At 32.5% G+C, this 22,584-nt stretch overlaps 1 protein-coding gene across 1 annotated transcript in view; it reads left to right on the top strand.

Annotated features, from left to right (window-relative positions):
* Positions 1 to 22,584, top strand: part of LOC148613604 (uncharacterized) — a 54,425-nt gene that overhangs the window by 27,705 nt on the left and 4,136 nt on the right. The window contains exons 15-42 of the mRNA XM_088587046.1: positions 236 to 396; positions 1,650 to 1,742; positions 2,147 to 2,360; positions 2,828 to 2,938; positions 3,188 to 3,322; positions 4,024 to 4,195; positions 4,741 to 4,901; positions 5,219 to 5,335; positions 5,537 to 5,638; positions 6,129 to 6,227; positions 6,681 to 6,861; positions 7,431 to 7,564; positions 7,967 to 8,041; positions 8,420 to 8,629; positions 9,055 to 9,179; positions 9,560 to 9,698; positions 10,197 to 10,382; positions 11,056 to 11,171; positions 11,751 to 11,928; positions 12,285 to 12,479; positions 13,000 to 13,091; positions 14,211 to 14,333; positions 15,623 to 15,713; positions 16,122 to 16,208; positions 16,580 to 16,765; positions 20,576 to 20,665; positions 21,381 to 21,540; positions 22,334 to 22,503. Coding sequence (XP_088443172.1) covers positions 236 to 396; positions 1,650 to 1,742; positions 2,147 to 2,360; positions 2,828 to 2,938; positions 3,188 to 3,322; positions 4,024 to 4,195; positions 4,741 to 4,901; positions 5,219 to 5,335; positions 5,537 to 5,638; positions 6,129 to 6,227; positions 6,681 to 6,861; positions 7,431 to 7,564; positions 7,967 to 8,041; positions 8,420 to 8,629; positions 9,055 to 9,179; positions 9,560 to 9,698; positions 10,197 to 10,382; positions 11,056 to 11,171; positions 11,751 to 11,928; positions 12,285 to 12,479; positions 13,000 to 13,091; positions 14,211 to 14,333; positions 15,623 to 15,713; positions 16,122 to 16,208; positions 16,580 to 16,765; positions 20,576 to 20,665; positions 21,381 to 21,540; positions 22,334 to 22,503 — 3,903 coding nt within the window. The remainder of the gene's footprint in view (positions 1 to 235; positions 397 to 1,649; positions 1,743 to 2,146; positions 2,361 to 2,827; positions 2,939 to 3,187; positions 3,323 to 4,023; positions 4,196 to 4,740; positions 4,902 to 5,218; positions 5,336 to 5,536; positions 5,639 to 6,128; positions 6,228 to 6,680; positions 6,862 to 7,430; positions 7,565 to 7,966; positions 8,042 to 8,419; positions 8,630 to 9,054; positions 9,180 to 9,559; positions 9,699 to 10,196; positions 10,383 to 11,055; positions 11,172 to 11,750; positions 11,929 to 12,284; positions 12,480 to 12,999; positions 13,092 to 14,210; positions 14,334 to 15,622; positions 15,714 to 16,121; positions 16,209 to 16,579; positions 16,766 to 20,575; positions 20,666 to 21,380; positions 21,541 to 22,333; positions 22,504 to 22,584) is intronic.

Raw genomic sequence — 22,584 nt, 5'->3', positions numbered from 1 at the left:
ATTAAACTGTCATGAATATGTTCTTTGAATAACTTTATAATATGAATTGAGAAATAATCCTGCACATGAGTAGATTGATTTCAGAAACAACCAAAAAAATTCTACTTCATTTTTGCATGAAAAAAATTCTTGCATTTTTTCATATGTATGAATTATGAAATTTTTAAAAGTATTTTCATGCTTGTTGATCTTCAAAACAGGAGAAATGACTGTCTTATAATTGTTTTGTTTGTAGACAAAGGTAATTGACATTGTATACTCATCATCTGATGGTCCTGAAGGTCTGGTTCCCTGTTTGATGAGAATCAGAGAAGAGGCTGAGGCAGCAGCTAACAGTGGATACAAACTGATTCTGTTGTCTGATAGGAAAACTGACAAGGATCATGTCCCTGTCCCGTAAGTAAAACTGACAAGGATCACGTCCCTGTCCTGTAAGTAAACTGACAAGAATCATGTCTCTGTCCCATATATAAAACTGACAAGGATCACGTCCCTGTCCTGTAAGTAAACTGACAAGGATCATGTCCCTGTCCTGTAAGTAAACTGACAAGGATCATGTCTCTGTCCCATATATAAAACTGACAAGGATCACGTCCCTGTCCCGTAAGTAAAACTGACAAGGATCATGTCTCTGTCCCATATATAAAACTGACAAGGACCATGTCTCTGTCCTGTAAGTAAAACTGACAAGGACCATGTCTCTGTCCCATATATAAAACTGACAAGGATCACGTCCCTGTCCTGTAAGTAAAACTGACAAGGACCATGTCTCTGTCCCATATATAAAACGGACAAGGATCACGTCCCTGTCCTGTAAGTAAAACTGACAAGGACCATGTCTCTGTCCCATATATAAAACTGACAAGGATCACATCCCTGTCCTGTAAGTAAAACTGACAAGGATCACATCTCTGTCCCATATATAAAACTGACAAGGACCATGTCTCTGTCCCATATATAAAACTGACAAGGATCACGTCCCTGTCCTGTAAGTAAAACTGACAAGGACCATGTCTCTGTCCCATATATAAAACTGACAAGGATCACGTCCCTGTCCTGTAAGTAAAACTGACAAGGACCATGTCTCTGTCCCATATATAAAACTGACAAGGATCACGTCCCTGTCCTGTAAGTAAACTGACAAGGACCATGTCTCTGTCCCATATATAAAACGGACAAGGATCATGTCCATGTCTTGTCAGTATTATTATACCAATGAAAGAATCATGTTCCTTCCCTGTAAATGTTCTAACCAAGGCAAGGCTGATATCTTCATTCTGAAAGTGTTCTGAAAACCCAACACCAGAATCATAGCCCTGCAAAAAGGAGAACACTGGTATTAATATCAAACTGATAAGGAGTTCCTATTACTACAAAACACATTTCTGTGACTCGTGTGTTCTTTATATGGACTTCTTAAGACCATTATCAAGAAAAAATGACTAAATGATGCACTGTAGGTTAACTTAAAACTTATTTGATGGTATTCCCTATGATATAAGTAAAACTAACAATGTAATTGCTCTAAGCAAGCTGATTATCAACAATAACTGAAAATTTCTCATAAGTAATAGTAGTTAGAACCTGGTAATCTTTCAGACCTTTTTTGCTGAGAAAATTAGTAATTAACATAAGGTATATTATTTCAGGAATCTGTTGGCTGTAGGAGCTGTTCACCACTATCTGATCGACAAAACCCTGAGGCTGAAAGTTGGTCTCATTCTGGAAACAGGAGAGGCTAGGTAATAAAATATATTTAAAAAACAATCAGATATTTTTCAAACATTTATAATCTTGAGTTATTGTTGATATTCATTTTTAGCAATGTAGAGAAAATGCTTCTTGAATTAATGATGGTAATACTGAATTATGATTCATCAATGTACAATTGTTATTATCGTTAACGTATCAATGAAAAAAAACATATCAGTAATTTCTAATGCTACATTTACAAAATCTGAACAGCAAAAGGGATTATAAAAGGTCAGGTGGTTGATGATTTATATGAGAGTGATTAGTAGTGGTGATTTATATGTGTTTACTTAATGACATCCTCTCTAACAATACTATTACAACAAGTAAAATATTTATTCCTTCAAACCTTAGTTATTTTACTTTATTGTCTAATTTACATCTCCCATTACAGAGAAGTCCACCACTTGTGTACCTTGTTAGGTTATGGTCTGGATGCTATCTGTCCATACCTTGTGTTTGAAACTGTGAAAAGAGTCAGAGAAGATGGTTTACTGGACCCACCTCTAACTGATCACGAGGTCTTTATCAACTACAGAGATGCCTGCGCTAGAGGTATCTCAAAAGTCATGGCTAAAATGGGAATCTCTACACTCCATAGCTACAAGGTAAGAACACTTCTAGTGCTAGGTTTAGTTTTGGAAGATGATGAAGAAGTGCATACTCTTATTATGATACTTCTTGAAAAATTCATTTTAGTTTTGTAGTAGAACAAGAAATAAACAACAGTAGTCAACAATAAACTAAAACCATCACATTTGTATTCAATTGTCCTTAGAAAAACTCCTTCTACACTATTGACAGAATGGAATTAGACAAGAAAACAAAATTTTGGATTTACTGCAAAAAAAAGGAAACAAACTTGAATTGAATGTACCAGTATAGCGTATGGCCCCCTTAGTGTATATTATAGATACTACAGAAATTTGTAGGTATTCCATTTTTAACTTTCATTTATTTATGAACTAGGTGTTTATGTTCCATTAATCTTTTCAGGGTGTTATACCCACTACTGGCTTAAAGACAATTACATTTGTTAGAGCTATCAGTCTATTCCTGAACATTTTATTTGTAGGGAGCTCAGATCTTTGAGGCAGTAGGTCTGCACAAGGAAGTCATTGACCTTTGTTTTGAAGGAACAGCCTCTAGGATTGGTGGATCTACTTTCAAAGAATTAGCTAAAGAGGTAACATTATAAAATGGTCATTGAGACAATATGCTTTGATGAAGCTACGGAAGTTTTCACAAGGCCTTGAGAAACAAATGTTTGCTTTTATTCTTGTTCTACAAAACAAAATACAACATACTGACTTGTTGCTATTAAGAGACTTAAAGAAAAATGGAAGAAATTTTGGAAATATCATACCTTCGTTTCTTGTTCACTTTCTGAATACCATTCATATGGTTTCATGTTAAGTGTTGCTTCTCTTTATAGACCTTCCACAGACATCAGTTGGCCTATACTACCAGGGAATGTGATAATCAGGTTGTTATGAACCCAGGGTTCTATCATTGGAGAGATGGTGGAGAGAAACACATGAATGATCCTATGTCAGTGGCTAATCTACAGGTATGTTATATACAATCACAATCTGTGTGAACATGGAGATGTTGGCTATCATTGTGAAAGTATCATCCAACAGTTAAGACATAACATACCAATAGAAAGAACAAACAACTTACAGAAAATGAAAGAGAGCACAAAGATAACTAGTAGTAAATAAGCCCTGTAGTAACCACAGGATAATGGATATTTAACGAATACCATATGGCGGATGTAAAATTTTGTAATTATTAGGCAAAAAAGTATACAAAAAATTTTACCAATTCCAATTTTGGCAGATGCTAAGTGGTTTACTAAATATTTTAGCTCAGAGTAGTTATTTTATGGATTTTTGGAATTTTTTGACACATTGCTAAAATATGCCAATATTAGCACCCTGCGAATATTCCCCATTATACGGTACCTAGTGATAGCTACTAATCTGTAGATTCCTATTGAATTTTGCAAAAATAAAGAAATATTCGTATTGTCAGAATTTAAATAGGATCAGTTAAAGGAAGAAGCAGCTATACTGAAGCTTGGAAGGTTAAAATGAGAGGACATCCTGTGACAACCATGGGAACACCATAAGGACAACATTATAAAAACAGATCATACAACACGATGAACTACAACAGAATAGAAAGAAAATAAACAGCACAAACTCTTGATAGAGATAACGATATGCTTTCATGTAATCAAAACTTCACAGTTCTTTCTTTTTATAGGATGCAGCTAAGAATAACAGCACTGAGGCCTATGACCGGTTTAAAGAATCAGCCTGGGAGAGTTCTAAGAGATGTTCTCTTAGAGGACAATTAGACTTTATGTATGCTGAGAAACCTGTGGATTTGGAAGATGTTGAAGATGCTAAAGAAATAGTAAAGAGATTCTGTACCGGTAAAGTTGGTTTTATAATAATACAGGGTTCTGTCTGTCAATCTATGTACTTAGAAGTGCAACTTCTTCAAAACCAGTTATAATGTTTCAAAGGTATTGTGCAGATATTTGTAAGGAAAGATAATACAATTTAATACTTTATATGTGGAAGGGATATCAAGCGAACCAGGATTTGAACAGTAATCATGGAACATAATCCAGGGGTAATGACTAGACAAAGAGAATAGGCACATACACAAAAAGACAAAGAAATAACAAAAATATCATGCACATAGAAACATTAGTAAATGTGTGACAAAAACTCCGCTAAAAACTGGGAGCATGCATCATACACCAGTAGGGTAAGCGTGCACTGTTTCTACTATTAACATCATACTCTGTTTTAATTAAGATTTAGATATTTATTTTTGTACGCTGCTTTTCAGTTATACATTTATGAGAAGATAGTTTCTATGTGTATAAATGAATGAATATAGAAAAAGTCCACATGCACTTGTATATTTTTAAGGGTTTATTGAAATATTTTGTAAAATGATATTTTCCAGGTGCTATGAGTTTTGGAAGTTTGTCCCTAGAAGCTCACACAACTTTGGCGATAGCAATGAACAGAGCTGGAGGTAAATCTAACACAGGTGAAGGAGGAGAGGATGCCCAGAGGTACCTTAATGAGGATCCTATGTTTAATAAGAGGTCAAAGATCAAACAGGTATATTCTGGTACAGTGAATGACTTTTTTCATGCAAATTTTCTCAATTTTACAATTCAAATTAGAGAAAATCTCTAATTTGTGAACTAGATTTCTTTTGATATCAGAAATTCATGCCATTTTTTTTTTCAAAATAGAGAATGGAACCCTTTATGTGTTTCTAATTTTATCATGAAAAGTCTCTCATGGACAATAGTATTTTCAGCAATCATGTTATTTTATCACAATGTGTGTGTCTTAAATATTGAGTGATTTAGAGAATGATTAGTTCCAGACATGACCTCATACACAATATGTTTTCACTTCTTTTATTTTAGGTTGCATCTGGAAGATTTGGTGTGACTAGTTCCTACCTGAGTCATGCTGATGAACTGCAGATTAAAATGGCACAAGGAGCCAAACCAGGAGAAGGTGGTGAATTACCTGGCCACAAGGTAAGAAAGAGTTTATGGCTGCTATTGATGTGAAGCTAGAATCTTAAACTACATTTGTATCAGTTCTTTTTTTTTTTTTTTTTTTAATTACCCATTGCAGTTAGATATAAGATGTATGTATTTAAAAACTATAATGGGAATTACAAGAGGATTTATGTAAATTTTATGTAAATGAGAGTATGCATATTATTGTAATTTTAGGTATCAAAAGAAATAGCTAAAACAAGACATTCCATCCCTGGAGTAGGTTTAATCAGTCCTCCTCCTCATCATGATATCTATTCTATAGAAGATCTTGCCGAGGTGAGTATCAAGTTTTTATTCAATGTTAAATATTATGAAATATCTGTTAATTTTAGGAAGTTTCAAAAGATTAATCAAGGGAACCAAGGTTATAGCGGTAATCAATGTTGGTTATATTTGTTAGGTAGCTTAAGCACAGAAATAATAGCTAAATTTTAGCTACACATAAGTGAACACTTTTCACAAAGGTTTAAGGTACAAAAATAAGAGACTATTAGATTTACACCTTTCTTGTTAAGAAAAATTAATTCTGTGTATTTCATATGGATATAGTTTCCTATTATTTTTTTTTGGATGAACAAATATAGCGAAAAATATGTGAGTAAAATTCATTCAGTATTTCATATATGCAAAAAAAAATAAAATGCAAACTAGCCACACATAAAGTCAATCAAGTTTACAGGATGTGGCCATTCCCATTTCTCAAGTTTGTTTCTTGAAATTTTGCTTTTGTAAAGAAATATTTGCTAATTAATTTATTGTTTTTCAGTTAATCTATGATCTGAAGTGTTCCAACCCTGATGCCCGTATCAGTGTCAAGTTAGTGTCAGAAGTTGGTGTTGGTATCATTGCTGCTGGTGTAGCAAAGGTAAACAAATGTATAACTTATTCTTTTCCAAATTCATGAATTATTTGCATCCACAAAACTTGTCATTTTGAATGATTATTTTACACTTCCATTTATGAATTTGTTAATGTTAATGTGAATTAGATGAATTTTGGTTTCTCTTTGTTTTATTTTATAAAGGATTGGAAATGGAAATTCAACCCCATATCACCAGAACAAGAAAACTGAATGGCAGTGCCACTCATTTATTCATCACAATCATGACAATAAACATTCTAAGGTTTTACAGTTCTCTTAACTATTGATAGCTTACAGCACTAAGTTTGTTCGCTCAACACTAATTCATTATTGATTATAGATGCCTGGTTTGTGATTAAATTATTTACTATTCATTTACACAGTTTTTCTTATGATACTTCATTTCAATGTTTAAGAAAACTCTTTAGTGAAAACTAATTTTGTGTTGTTTGACAGGGAAAATCAGAACATATCACAATCTCAGGACATGATGGTGGAACTGGTGCCAGTAGTTGGACAGGGATAAAGAATGCTGGATTACCATGGGAACTAGGAATTAGTGAAACCCATCAGACATTAGTGATGAATGATCTACGATCCAGGGTTGTATTACAGGCTGATGGACAAATCAGAACTGGTAAATGATAAATTATTCTATCAGCCAATGTTATCATTTTTTCCTGTTGTTCCTACTTCCTGATAATTTTTATCTCTGTGCCATGATATTAAACATTATGGGCAATTATCAGTGATAATGTAACATTAAATAAAAAATTACATCACTGATATAAAGAGTAATGCCTGTTTTGAAGGTCTTGACAGTACACCACATCTTGCCCTATCTGGCTGACTTTGATATGTTTTGTCTCTTTTTCAGATCTGCAGTTATTCTGTATATACTAAGAAAAACATACTGTCAAATTTTTTTGTTGAGTTGAAGTAGAACGGACCAGGAAAAAATGTTCAAAATATCTCAAGATTGAGCCATTCAAGACCTGCTAAATAAAAACTTTTTGCACAAAAAATCTTGCCATTCATTTCTAAAAATTAACTACTCCCCTTTAAAAACATTGCTAAGTGTTTTTTTTTGTTAAGAGTCATCATGAAATTATCAGTCCGTGGAATTGGTGTTTGTAACATTATACATACATTTAAGTTCATTATTTCCATATTTGTTTTAACCAAAATGTGATGTTCCTGTTATAGGCAAAGATGTAGTCATAGCAGCCATGTTAGGAGCTGATGAGTTTGGATTCAGTACTGCACCATTGATTGTAATGGGTTGTACCATGATGAGGAAATGTCACCTTAACACCTGCCCTGTGGGTGTGGCTACACAGGTATCTGATGTTTTCAATGGATAAGCATGTCATTTTTTTAAAAGTAGTTGATTCATAAATGCAACGTTAGTGAAGATGGTGAGAAATTAGTTGATTTGCCTCTGAAGTTGTTTTTTTTCACAATCCAGTAAAGGTACATGAAGATATGTAAAAGAATGATGTAGGGCATAGTTTGTCTATTCATTACTACAATTTTGTTATCAATGAGCTTAATAAGATATGACCTTTTATGAAACATGTTAATCAAACTTCTCCAGGGGTGAAAATTCTAAAATGTAAGTTTGATTTTTTTTCCAATATATTAATATATTCACATTTTCCCTATAATAAATGCATTGTAATATTTTTACAATGTATCAGTAATTATTATTATGTTTTTATTGAATGTTCATTATTCTTCAGGATCCTGTATTAAGGAAGAAGTTTGCAGGCAAACCAGAGCATGTTGTTAACTACCTGTTTCTTATAGCTGAAGAGGTAAATATTGGTAGAAAACATTACTGTTTATCAGTTTGCTCAAGCAAAGTTTGGTAAAATTGTTGTTAAAATCTGCTTAGATACATGTATATCTTGTTTTTTGAAGAACAGATTGTTTTACTAATTTGTTTGCATATAATAGTGAGATAACGGTAAAGTTAGTAGGTTGGAATGTTGGATCAAAATCTAAAGTTAGGTAGAGGTCATGTACATGTTCCTAACTGTACTGGTCATATTGTAGGTCTCGCTCATTTTCATGGCAAAAGCGATTCTCACTACTCTGCTATAAAAATAAATTGAAGAAAAAAAATATTGTAGGATAGTTTATTTTTTGGGAGTAAAATATCTGTTTGTGACAGATGTATGCACACATTTTAGGTCCGTAGTATAATGGCCCAGATGGGATTTCGTAGATTACAAGACATGATTGGTAGGACAGATAAACTGAGGTTTTCCCCTGACCCAGAGAACCACAAGGCTAAACTCCTTGACTTCAGTCAGATACTAAAGAATGCTCAGGACATGAGACCTGGAATTAATATACATGGTGGAAGTGTAGCTCAGATCTTTGATCTTGAGAAAAGACTGGTATGTCACATTTTAATAGTATTTTTGTATTCACAATTTTGTTTTATTTTTTGTTCTTGTTTTAATTCTGATATTGTATAATTGAAAAGTAATGAAAAATACTATTTTTTTTCTTCATATTTACAGTAATGAATTTTATGAGTAGTTGATGGTGATTTTTTTATTAATATATTTATGTAAAATAGAAATTGTAATAAAGTAGAATATTATTGATTGTTGTATTACACATTTAAATTATACTGTTGCTGATATATCGTCTTTATTTTATTTTCATGCCAAGTCTTGGTACATAATTTTTTTTTCTCAAATATACCTAACAGTTATAGAATGTTGTAAGAATTTGGACTTGTGGCTACTTAATTTGTACTAAAATGTCTTAGGTTATAATTTAAGTGGGTTATCATGATATGTAACGTAATCTACAGGATTATAAAGTTTATGAACAAGCTAAGGATGTAATAGAAGGCAAGAAGAAGAGTGTTACGATTGAGATGCCTATTACCAATGAAGACAGAACATTTGGTGCTACACTCAGCTACTTCATCTCAAAGTAAGATTACAGTGAAACAAGAAATATGTACAAATTGTTGTGAAATAAGAGACCTATTAAATATAGATAAAGTGGGAAAATTAGATTATTTACATCTCACATTAAAAAGATTGGCATATAAATTCTCTCTTCTCTCTTAAATTGCATATAAAAAGATGAAAAAAAAACTACTTAGTCAAGCCATATTTTATGCCCCTGACTTCAGGCATGGGAGGTTTAAGTTTTGCCACTTTATGTAGTTATGTCTCTATTATTTTGTTTTGTCTCTTACATTTGTAGAAATGATCATTTGAAATTTAATACAATTTATTTTTTGATCATGTGAAATTTCTGCTTTGCCACAGTTTTCAGTTCATTGACATGTTGATATGATATTTTAGGAAGACTGTTGAAGCAGGATTACCTGACAAGAGTATAACCCTGAAGATGACTGGATCTGGTGGTCAGAGCTTCTGTGCCTTCATGGCTAAAGGTGTTTATGTAGAGCTAGAAGGAGATGCTAATGACTATGTTGGAAAGGTAATCATTAACTCATCTGAATGTTTTGATTACAAAGGAAACGTTATCATTCAGTGTGAATGTTTTGACTAATTAGTAAAGGTAATCATTAATTCATATGAATGATTTGACTAATTAGAAGAAGATAAGCATTATTCTATTTAGAAATTTATTAATTCTTGAGTTATGAAGGAAGACACTCTTTTTTTAATTTAAAAAAAAAATTACAACTTTAACTCAATTCTCACAACGTTTGTATGTCACATCATTGAGCAAAAAAGTCTGATATAATGATATTACAATGGAATTCAAAACTTTTCATCTGCCAAGACTGAAAAACAAACTCACATGTGAGAAAATCAGTATTTTTACAAAGTGGGTTAAGAGATGGATCAGTAAGCTAAAATTAAAGAAATGTAATTATTACTGTGTTAAAAGTTCTGAAATGTTTATAAGAACAATTTAATATATTTCTACATTCAGCTTATTTATTTTCTTACCCATTCCTTTAAATTACAGGGTCTATCAGGAGGAGAGATAGTCATCTATCCACCAAAGAACATATCTGAGGGCTACAAGTCCGAGAACAATATCATTGTGGGAAACGTTGTGCTGTATGGTGCTACCTCAGGGAAAGCTTATTTCAGAGGACAGACAGCAGAGAGATTCTGTGTCAGGAACTCTGGCGTTATTGCTATCAGTGAAGTAAGTAACATTTCTAGGTAAACTGTCAACCATCTTATGCTGGACTCTTCCGAAGAATTCTTCATTACAAATTTGGTGGGATAAACTTAAGAGTGCATCTTAAAATATTGTTATACCTACTCCCCTTGACAGGATAGTGATTATGATGTTCATCTTTCTGGGCATTCATCCACAACTTTTTCTTTAAAGTTATTCTGTTGTCCTCATTTTTTTTTATCACTTAGTGAATAGAAATTACATATGTTTGATATTTTATGCACAGTGAAAACTAAACCTCCCATAGGATTGAATATTACGTTGTAAAAAGATACTGTAAATGTATTTTCAAGGTTGCTAATTTTGCACGGATTCTGTCAAATGAACATATTCACGGGTATCAATATTCACGGTTTCAAAAAATGAGTTGCGTTAATATAGTGCTAAAAAATCTATTTTGCGGGTACTATTTTTCATGGTTTTCTGTCAACAGCAAAAATATAGTGAAAATTAGTACACCGCGAAAATTAATATGTTTACAGTACTTATTTCAAAGAGGTGAAAGGTCAGAATATAATTAATGAAAATATTTCTCTTTTAAACAAGGCAGTACATGTTTTTAAGAAAAGTATGTATGATCTATTCCATTGATTACAATATAAGGGCTTTGATTTGATATAAGTTTGATATATTACAGGGTTGTGGTGATCATGGATGTGAGTACATGACAGGAGGAAGAGTTATTATTCTTGGATTGACAGGGAGAAACTTTGCTGCTGGAATGTCTGGGGGAATTGCTTATATTTATGACAAGTAGGTTTCACTGTTTAAAATATTATAAGCATTAAATAGTGTTGACAGGAAATTTTTAGGGTACTATTTTTCTCACTTTTCTGTTCATCCTGAAAATAGCAAACATTGGTATAGTGCCAAAGTTAATGCATTTACCATAGTTTTAAATGGTTGATGTTTTTAAGTTATTCTGCAAATAATTCCTGGATTTCTCATTTATTCCATAATTTGAAGAAAAAAAAAATACACCAAAATTTATCAACAAGAACTAGTGGGCAGTGACAATAAGACTTTTATTTTTTATACCTGCCATACAAATTGGTAAAGTATTATGTGATATACTGTCCATCCGTCTCGGGACAGTTTCCAGATGACAACATAAGGAGATATAAAAGACAATCTTTTTCGAACTTTGTATAGCTATTGATTATCATAAAATACAAATTAGTTTCTATTTCAATTTTTATCAGATTATTACACAAAAGCTATGGTCATTTTAAGTTGTTTTTACCCCAACAAATTTTTGGAAAGGTGGCTGGGTATCATTTAATGTACTATTTGATGCCCTATTTTTATCATTTACTATTATCTTACTTTCAGTACTAAGGTATTTCCTGCTAAATGTAACATGGAATCTGTTAGCCTTGACCCATTAGAACTTCAGGATGACCTGACCTTTGTCAGAGATCACTTAGTGGAGTTTAAGGACAAAACAGGGTCAGAGGTTGCTGCACATATCATTGACAACTGGGAAACTGAGAAGTCAAACTTTATCAAGGTACAGTTGTATTTTAGTACTAAATTATTATTTCTGCCATTTATAATTTATTATGAAGCAAGTGTTGCTCGTAAGATGACAAATTCTAATATATTGATATTTTTAAAAATGCAGAAAATGCTTTTTATAGTTATACATCAACTTGGATTTATTATCCTTCATAATTTAATAAAACTTAAAAGACGCGAGCTATAAACATTTAATGTTGTTAAAGATACAAAACTAAAAAGATCCTTGCTTTATATAACACTTGGTATTACAAGTTAATTTCTGTCAGACTGAAATCAAAGGTTTCATGACACCTTGTATTGGATAGTAGAAAACAGCTGATGTAAATTTTGTTTTCTGTTGTTAAGGTTTTCCCTCATGAGTACAGAAGAGTGTTAGAGGAGCAAGCTGCCGAAGAAGCAGCTAAAGTTGAACAGAATGGACCTAAAGTGAATGGTAGTTTGGTTAATGGTGAAATGGTGAATGATGATGATGATGAAAAAGAATATGATGAAGACATGATGAATGAGATAGAGGATGATGATGAAGAAGAAATTCAAAAGGTATTTGTTTTTATGCCTCTCCACAATAAATCCAAAATTAGGTGTGGCATAGGGCAAGCTGTGGTTAACTTTCACTTGTCCATTATGAAATTTAGTTGCTGAGTGCCAATTTGAGAGTGCATATATTGATCCCTGAACAGTTTTCAAGTACTGTGAAAGTACTATTGTTCGTGGGGTACCAACTTTTGTGGGTAAGCCAAACCATGAATTTTGGTGCCGAAGGAAAAGGAGATTTTCTTTGATTTGTACACTGAAAACCTTCAGACCACAACTTCAAGAATCCACAAACTTGTATTTCTTCCCTGATCCACAAATTAAAGTACTTTCACAGTATATGTAATTTGGTAAATACTTCAATTTACAAGATACTAAAATTTTAAAAAGTGAAGGAAGCAACTTCTAAGTGACTATGAAAAAAGGCTGTCTTTGACAATCATTCAAGAGAATCAGTATGAGTACTCCATTCTAAACATCTCAGTTTTCTTAAAATCATACATTCAACATTGATGTGTTGTTTCAGGATGCACAGGCCAAGAAAATTGTAGATATAGAAGATGCCATCCCTGATGGAGAGAGAAACAAGAAGGTTGTAGAAAAACTGGACAAACTCAGGTACATTTAACATCATCTAACTTTAAAATGTTTGTTTATTTTTTTTAACAATTATTGTAAGGTAATGATTGTCAATTCATCTCACGGTTATGGTACTTTGGTATAAGTTGAGGCCAAACCAAAAAACTATGTAGGGTAGATAAGTGAAACATTTCTTTGTTTATTGTTCCTTTCCAATGGGTCATGCAACAATAGCTTTTTTTCATATTTATGGGATGCAAGCCATTTTAGCAAGTTTTTCTAAGGGACATAACCCATCAATATCTGACAACCTGGTAGCCGGTCTCTTTGTGGAAAGGGAAAACACTGAACATTTTTCTTGAAACCTTATATTTTCATTTCAGTAATTACCTGAATGGTTTGAAATAAGTTATTCAAAAGAATCGAAGTACTTACCGCGGCTCTAATAAATTGAATATTTAAATTTGAGGTCTACTGCTGTCTATTGCTCCAATTTGACAGTAAACCAGTCTGTTGTATGACAAATTTGTAGAAAGTTACTCCTCTTTGCTAAAAAACTTTCTGGAGGTTTTTTTTAATTTTTTTTATTTGATCTATTGATCCATTTTGATGTTCTTTATGAGTACTCATTATATTGTAATTGTGCAGATTGGAGGTGGCAACATTTTAGTCTCCATGTGCATTTTGTATTTGACAGCTAAGATCTAGCCTTTGCATGAATGCTGACAAACCACGCGGTCTGTTTACAGTCTTCATCACTTTTACATAAGCCTATTAGCCTTTTTGTCAAATGCTTTGCATATCAATGATGTGTTAAATATGAAACAATGAAATTTTAACCAGAACGACACAGAAAAACTTTTTTTTTTTTTCAATTAGCAATAAAATGTTCAGGGTTGGGGCAGAAACTGAGGTGAGTTGGGAAACCAGGAACACATAATTTATTTATTTTAGCCTTTTGTAATGTTCTTTATGAATATTAAAATAACATTTATTTGTTCAGTGTGAAAATATATTTCTTTTGATAGATTCACGAAAACTACAAAATTGGTATCATTAGCAATTGAGTTAACAATATTTTGTTATAAAGAGATTGTTTTGCCTGAATTATTGTATCATAACATTCTTAGTATTTAATTATTTTGACTGGAATTACAGAGGGTTTATGAAGTATCCTCGGTCAAAGAGTCAGTATAGAGACGTAGCAAGCAGACAGAAGGATTGGAAAGAAATCTACAACCACAAAGGTGTGAAGGAAGGTCTGAAACAACAGACTGCTAGGTTTGTATTATACTTGTTAACATTGGTGGGGAGACTCCCTCTAAATCACTGAAAATTTAGAATCTCCTGCATAAAGATGTAAGATTTGTGGGAAGTATTTAGTTAAAATTACTATGTGAAAAAAAAATGAACAAGTGCATTTTTACATAAAAATTCTCTTTTACTTAAATAAATCCATAAGAGAGTGTTAATGGGTGGAGGGGGAAATCTCCCCCATTACCTGTTCCATAGGTTAACATGTATGATTATGTCAGTACTAGTGTGCATAAACTACAATAAACTATAATATATCTACAGAATACCTACGTTTTTAACAAGATACATGATTGACTAGTGTTAGTCTATGTGTCCATTAGTTTGTTTACATGCTTTTTTATAGAGATTTGTTATCTTTTTGGGGTTTTGATCCTTAAGGATCAAAATACCTTATGTCACCAGTCCATCACTGGAACTTCCCTACTATTTCTGAAAATTACACAAAAATATAGTCCAAATGTAATTCCATTTATATCATTCAATACCTATTTTATAACTAGTAAGTATGTTTTTTTCAATTAATCAGCTAATAATATTCTATTATTTCTGCAAATAAAATTAAGACCTAGTCTTTACATCAACTCGAGATTTGAGGGACTCCTATTTGGCTTTGAAAGATATTTAGTACTAAATTTGCATTTAGGGAATTTATTTCTTGCAGTTATGTGTCTAGAAGCATAAAAGTGTTAAACATGGTCATTTTGACACACTTATCAGTCAAATTCTTCATCCTATCATTAGTATTTTACCATTTATAAACAGAAAGTGAAGAGCAGTTATTTTAACCAAGTAAAATTGGCGGGAAAATTCAAATTGATAAAACCGTCTTGTTTTTGAAAATTTTTAAGAAATCATTTTCTTAAGCTGAAATTATATAAGTATAATTATAATGTAAGAAGAATACTTTGTTGATATACAAAAATATATATTTTTAATGTAAATGCACATAAACTTTTGGATATCTTTAAAATTGAGGAAAGAGGTGAAATGGAACAAGAATTTGTAAATGTGTATGAAGTTGGATTATTAACTATGATTGATTTTCAGTTTATGAAAGACAGTTCTTCAAAATATTTACAATGTAACTTTATGATCACAATTTTATATAACATCATGTAATCTGTGAAATTTTGTTCATGCCACAATTTTCACAAGAATCAATAACCTCCAGTGCTTACAGCACTTTGATTTTTGTACAGCATCATGAAACAAGATTTTGAACAAAATCTTGATTAACATTGATATGTATTTAGATGTATGGAGTGTGGTGTTCCATTTTGTCAGTCAGACCATGGCTGCCCACTCAGTAATATTATACCGAAATGGAATGATCTAGTCTTTAGGGTAAGTCTACTACAACTTGAGCACTTACATGGATAATTAAAAACAAGTTAGCATACCCTTGAATACCATAAATTTAGTACTTAAGAAACATTAATTATTTCTATTATTATTTATCGATTGTCTTTTTAAGAACATTAAAGAAGACACATTGAGTTCTAAATTTACTTATTTTGAATTATTTCAGAGTTATGTCTCTTGAAACAACATCATGGATAAATTTGATTTTTCAATTTGTTCATTATATAACCCTCCATTGAATGATTTCTGTTAAGTTGATAACAAAGTTTCAGGGTATATAGAAATAACTGTCTGTCTGTCTGTCTGTTCATCCATATGTCTGTCCATATTTCTTGTTTTGAAGATGCTGTCTTGCATGATCTGTAACCTGTATTAATGTGTGTTTTACAGGAGAACTGGAAGGAAGCTCTGGACCAACTGCTGCAGACAAATAACTTTCCCGAGTTTACAGGCCGAGTCTGTCCTGCTCCTTGTGAGGTATGTATGAAAGTAATTTATGCTTTATTTCATTGGTTCAATTATAAGGTGAAACCTGTCTAAGCCCAACTTGAACTTTAAAATTGGTTTTGGTTAGACAGGTGTTTGGTATTCCAAGGTTCAAAAACTTTTAAACTGATAGTTAAGGACTTTAAAGGTATTTTATTTACACAGACTTTCAGATTATTCACTGTCTGATTTATGCAGGCTTTCAGATTATTCAGTATCCGATTTATACAAGCTTTTTGATTATTCAGTGTCTGATTTATACAGGCATTTGGGTGACTCACATATTCCTGTTGGTCAGGACATCAACCAGCACAACATTGCAGTGTATCAACACTAATAATAGAAATTTATTGTCATTACAGGGTGCTTGTGTACTTGGAGTAAATTCACCAGCTGTGACCATTAAAAACATAGAATGTGCAATCATAGACCATGCATTTGAACAAGGTTGGATCAAGCCAGAACCACCACTACACAGAACTGGTAAAACTGTAGCTGTGGTAGGAAGTGGACCAGCTGGACTGGCTGCTGCTGCTCAACTTAACAAGGTAAAGAATTAGGGTCTCATCTCAGGGATATTGAATTACTAAAGAAAAACTGTAGCCAGAATAAGGTGTTGACCAGCTTGATCGTTTGCTGCTGTTCAATTCAACATGGTGAAGATTATCTTCTCAGGGGTATTCAACTCAACATGGTGAAGATTATCTTCTCAGGAGTATTCAATCACATAAGTATCAACATGGTGAAGATTATCTTCTCAGGGGTATTCAATCAACATGGTGAAGATTATCTTCTCAGAGGTATTCAGTCAACATGGTGAAGATTATCTTCTCAGGGGTATTCAGTCAACATGGTGCAGATTATCTTCTCAGGGGTATTCAGTCAACATGGTGCAGATTATCTTCTCAGGGGTATTCAGTCAACATGGTGCAGATTATCTTCTCAGGGGTATTTAATCAACATGGTACAGATTATCTTCTCAGGGGTATTCACTCAACATGGTGAAGATTATCTTCTCAGGGGTATTCAGTCAACATGGTAAAGATTATCTTCTCAGGGGTATTCAACTCAACATGGTAAAGATTATCTTCTCAGGGGTATTCAACTCAACATGGTAAAGATTATCTTCTCAGGGGTATTCAATCAACATGGTGAAGACTTCTCAGGGGTATTCAACTCAACATGGTGAAGATTATCTTCTCAGGGGTATTCAATCAACATGGTGAAGATTATCTTCTCAGGGGTATTCAGTCAACATGGTGAAGATTATCTTCTCAGGGGTATTTAATCACATAAGTATGAATAGTAGTGTAGATAGTAGAACAGCACAAATGGCGACTGCTGCCCAATTTAACATGGTAAATAGTAAGGTGTTATCAAAAAGGTATATATTCACACAACTGGTAAAACTATTGCTTTTTTATTAGTTAGACAGCTGGATTTAGAATTTTGATTTTTGGTCCTTTTTCAGAGTGGTACACGTTGATACCCAAAGGGTCCAAAAGGTGAACATGCCATATTCACTAGGGTTCACATTGATATCCAAAGGGTCCAAAAGATAAAACATGCTGTATTCATTAGGGTTCACATTGATATCCAAAGGGTTCAAAAGGTGAACATGCTGTATTCACTAGGGTTCACATTGATATCCAAAGGGTCCAAAAGGTAACCATGCTGTATTCAATAGGGCTCTTTCATATGCACAATCTAGATTAAATTTGGGCTTTAATTTCAAGTAGGTCTCGAGGACCTTGGTTATTATTTCCCAGATTCTGACCCCAATTTTTCGACATTTTCATTAAATTCAGCAGATAAAACCCTCATCGTTGCTAAAAATGCAACTTTCTGAAAATTCAGATGGAGGAGTATTACAAAAATAAGCAACAAAAGTTGAAGAAAATACATTTTCAACATTTTTGCTCAAAATTGAACAAGTCGAGTATTTCCAAAGAAGCACCACTGCAACCATTACACTGTACTGGATTTAGCATTCTTTCATATAAGACAATGACATCATCTATATTGGTAATGTGCTTTTAGGTGAAAATGTAATTTTTTAGATGAAAAAGATAAAATATAGTAGTTTATGACGTGACATTTGTAATGTAATGTTTCGTAGCCCAACTTGCTTAACAGTTGTACTATTTAGTATTTCATCGTTAGAACAAAAGGTTTTGGTTCAAGCCTGACTTTGACATATTCCTATTATTGTTGTTTTTTTTTTGTTAAAATGTTGTAATTGTTATGTCATTTCTCAGTTTCAATGATTGATTAGTTTCATCTTGTCTAAGGACAGTTTGTTTTGTTCTAAATTTGATGTTATAACATTTATTATCCTGGTGTTTTCTGTTAAACCAAGTATATGATTGAATCTGGATATATTGACTACATTTAGCATTAACTTGTGAGTACTTAAGTATCAGTCTTTCTAAAAATCAGACAGAAGGTGATTCATGCATGTTAAAAACCCACCGAATTCAGTCTTATTTCTTGTTCAGAAACAATTTATGATCACATAACCAGTCTTGGTTTTTCATAAAGTTGTTGCGCTTTTGAGATAAAAATCTTATAAATTGTACATGAAATTTGCACTTTGGAAGAGTTATCGTTCTTGATTCGGCTTCATTTGGTTGATTTCAGTGGGAGATGAATGTATGATTTTCTTAAAAGTGCAGATCTGAATGCAGAAATGCTTTTATTCTGTGAAAGTATAGCATATGTAGACTGAAAAAGCATCACTTGTTTGGTGGGTTTTTCTTCACCATGAATCACTTTACCATTTGCAGTGTATGAATTTTATGTGGACTGGTACTTAAATGAACAAAATACCAAGAAAGTTGGCCCACATATTTTGTTTTGATTTTAATAAAATTGATTTATAGGATTTCTTTGAAATTCCTAATTTATGATTTTAATTTTTTGGATATTGTACCTTAAACAGCAATTTCTAATTTTATTTTCTTACACTATTTTCATTCTGTGTCAGCAAAATGAAGTGACTTACATTTTGATAATCACAGTCTTAAGTCAGAGGTGTATTAAGCTGTGTTAATAATTGTCCTAACTCTTTCAGGGTTCAACTTCTGAGTTAATATCCAGTAGCACTCTTTGAAGCATATAATCTCAATATCTTCTTATGTACCGTTTCGTTTAAGAATCAGGCAATATGTTGTTAAACATTTTTTTCAGAATTTGGTCTTATTTGTCTCAGATATATTCAATACATCTAGAAAACAACCGAAAAACTATTTATCCTGAAGCATCTGTAATGTAGATATTTTTTGACTGCTTATACAGGAAAAAAGTATGGGAAAATTTTCTCACCATTTTTTCATAGTGCATTTCAACTAAACTTGACCTTACAATATCTTAAAAAGACAAACTTTACAAACAATTGGATAGTTAATTCTGGGTGTTATGAGGTAAATATACTTGGAAAATGCAACAAAATCTTTACCTTTGTAGCTCACCTGGCCAAAGGTCATTTGAGCTATTGCCATCACTTGATGTCCATCGTTAACAATTTTTCAAAACTCTTCTTCTCTGAAAACACTACTTAACCAATTAGAACCAAGCTTGGTATGACTGTTCCTTGGAGTATCTTGCATAGTACAGATTTGGGGATTTTTGATCCGTCAAACAACATGGCTGCTGTTACAAAAAATGGAACAAAGGGGTCAGTCAGAAGTTTTTCTCATATATCTCCAAATCCATCAGGTTTAGCCAAATCCTATCAATTGCTAAAGTGATCCTTATTATAAGGCCTGCAAAAGTCTGCATTGGTTCAAAGTTGTCAGAGGACTCTTCGTTGAGAGTTATTGTCTTTGAAAGGCAAAAATGATGTTTTAGCAGTTTTGAACCAATATCATGAAAACTGTAATAGATAGAAAGAAACTTTCTTGATGAAATGATATTTACAATAAGTCCTACAAAAGTCTTCATCAGTCAAAATTGGTGGACAACCCCTTGTTAGAGTTATTGCCCCTGAAAGGCAAAAATTAAACCAGATAACCAATTCAGGCACCTTATACATATTTTACCTGATTCTTAGACAGAACTTGAATGAATCTGTGTGTTTATGTCTTCATGCGTTCTGATATTTTTTAAAAGGCAGAGTATGTGATGAAATAACACAAATTCCAATATTTATCTTAAAATAATTATACAAAAAATGTTTTGTTTTTTGGGTTTTTTTTATTTATTTTCAATGTGAGCATGTAAAAGACTGACATAAATATCTGCTGAAGTTTGATAAAATTATCAGCATGGGCTATCAAAATTTCCAGACCCTTAGTCTTATCATCCTTGAAGTCTAAATTTGTTCACTAGTTATAAAGAAATTGAGGTTATTTTTGCAGGCTGGCCATAAAGTGACTGTATTTGAAAGAAATGACAGAGTTGGAGGTTTACTTAGATATGGTATACCTACCATGAAACTTGGAAAGGATGTAAGTTTTTACCTAGGGTTTGGGACACAACTCTTACAAATCATTGGAACGTTTGTATTTACCATTTGATATCAATCTTATGCAAGCATCAAAGTAACTCAGATTGATTTCATTCTGTTTCAAAGGAAAGTTTGAAAGGCTTTGGTGAAATTGAATGTGATACAAACATATCAGTGATTTAAAGAGTTATGTCCCTTACCCTAGGTCTACCTCCTTAATTCAAGAATTTAAAGAGATTTTTTATCTTGTCTGTAATAATAAGACGGAGATGAAATTTGATATTTAATGGGCCTTTCTTCAAGTTTTAATGCAGAAAAAAAAACAGCTGTAACAATTGTCTATTTATTTTTATGCTAATGTGGGTGTTTATGAGCCACAAACTGTCTCTAGATCTATACAGAAATTTATTTGCCTTGTAAATGATAGTAATAAAGATAAAACTGTGCCAAGTTGTTTAAGATTTGAATTGATGTAATCACTATTACATCAACAATTTTTTTTGACATAACAATGTATGATTGGTCATTTCCAGAGATGATGAAATTGGTACAGGGAAACTGATTATGATACCCATGGGTACTAACTGAGGGTTGTTGAAAAGTCATTTTTTTGGATGTGGGGGTTTTATGTTGGGTGCACAAAGTGTGCAGTTGTAAATTAGTCTAAATATTGTAACTTATTTATAGCAGTTTAAAAATGAGTCTTTTTCTATCAGGTTGTACAACGAAGAGTTGATCTAATGGAACAAGAAGGAATTGAATTTAAATGTAACATGGAGGTTGGTAAAGATATTACAGCTCAGGAGTTGATGGAGAAACATGATGCTGTATTGTTGTGTTTGGGTGCCACCCATCCTAGGGATCTACCTATTAAAGGTGAATACATTGTAACCTGTCTAAACCAAACATCTTTTGGATTTTAAAATTGGTTTGATTAACTCTTTAAATCAGTGATATGTTTGTATCATATTTAATTTCACTAAGCCTATCAAGCTTTCATTTGAAACAGAATGAAATCAATTTAAGTTACTTTGATGCTTACATGAAATTGATGTAAAATGCTGAATACAAGCGTTCCAATGATTTGTAAGAGTTGTGTCCCTTTCCATAGGTCTATTTCCTTAATACAGGTGTTTGGTTTACCAAGATTAAAAATACACTTTAAAAAGTATCTGATTTGGACAGGATTTCAGATTATTCAGGGTTTGGTTTAGACAAGATTTACTGTACTTGTAAAGTGGTAGAAACTCATTAGGTTAAACGAAAGCTGTAAATGTAAGGTTCTCAATTTGAAAATGGCAGTGTTATATGGAATATTTAGGTCATCTGGATTGTATTTTTAAGTTTTTTTTTAAATGCATATAAGTGAGGAAACTTTTTGTATAGTAGTTGTCCCTATAAAGTTTTGAATTATCTATTTGATGATTTTCAAAATGTCTTCATTTATAGTAAGGCCTTTTTAGCTTTGTTATTTTTCTAATTATTGTGTTTAGGTTTATACCACAATGACCAACTTTGTAATATAAGAAATGATTATATTGGAAATGATTGAAATTGTCTGTAATTATGAAATAGTACCGGTATGTTCTGTATGACAGTCACAGAGTTTTTTTTCTTTGTAAACTAATCTTGTCAATTTGTTTAAATGATGTTTTTGTCTCTTCTTCAGGGAGAAACTTAAATGGAATACATTTTGCCATGAGTTTTCTGGAGACATGGCAGAAAAAACAGGAAGGAAATGATCTAGAATATGCCAAACTCCTAGCAAAAGATAAGGATGTAGTCATTATTGGAGGAGGGGACACAGGTTGTGATTGTATAGCTACCTCTCTAAGACATGTAAGGACTGGTTTATTTAGACTTAAGGAGTTGAAGATTTAAGAACATGTCTATTTAGGGGTCTGAAGATTAAAAGACAGG

Source organism: Perna viridis, chromosome 6 (assembly GCF_037379345.1).
Source record: "Perna viridis isolate PV_CMFRI_1.1 ecotype Kerala chromosome 6, ASM3737934v1, whole genome shotgun sequence".
NCBI lineage: Eukaryota > Metazoa > Mollusca > Bivalvia > Mytilida > Mytilidae > Perna > Perna viridis.
Note: the sequence above shows the minus strand (reverse complement) of the source record. Positions and strands in the feature narration are given on the sequence as shown.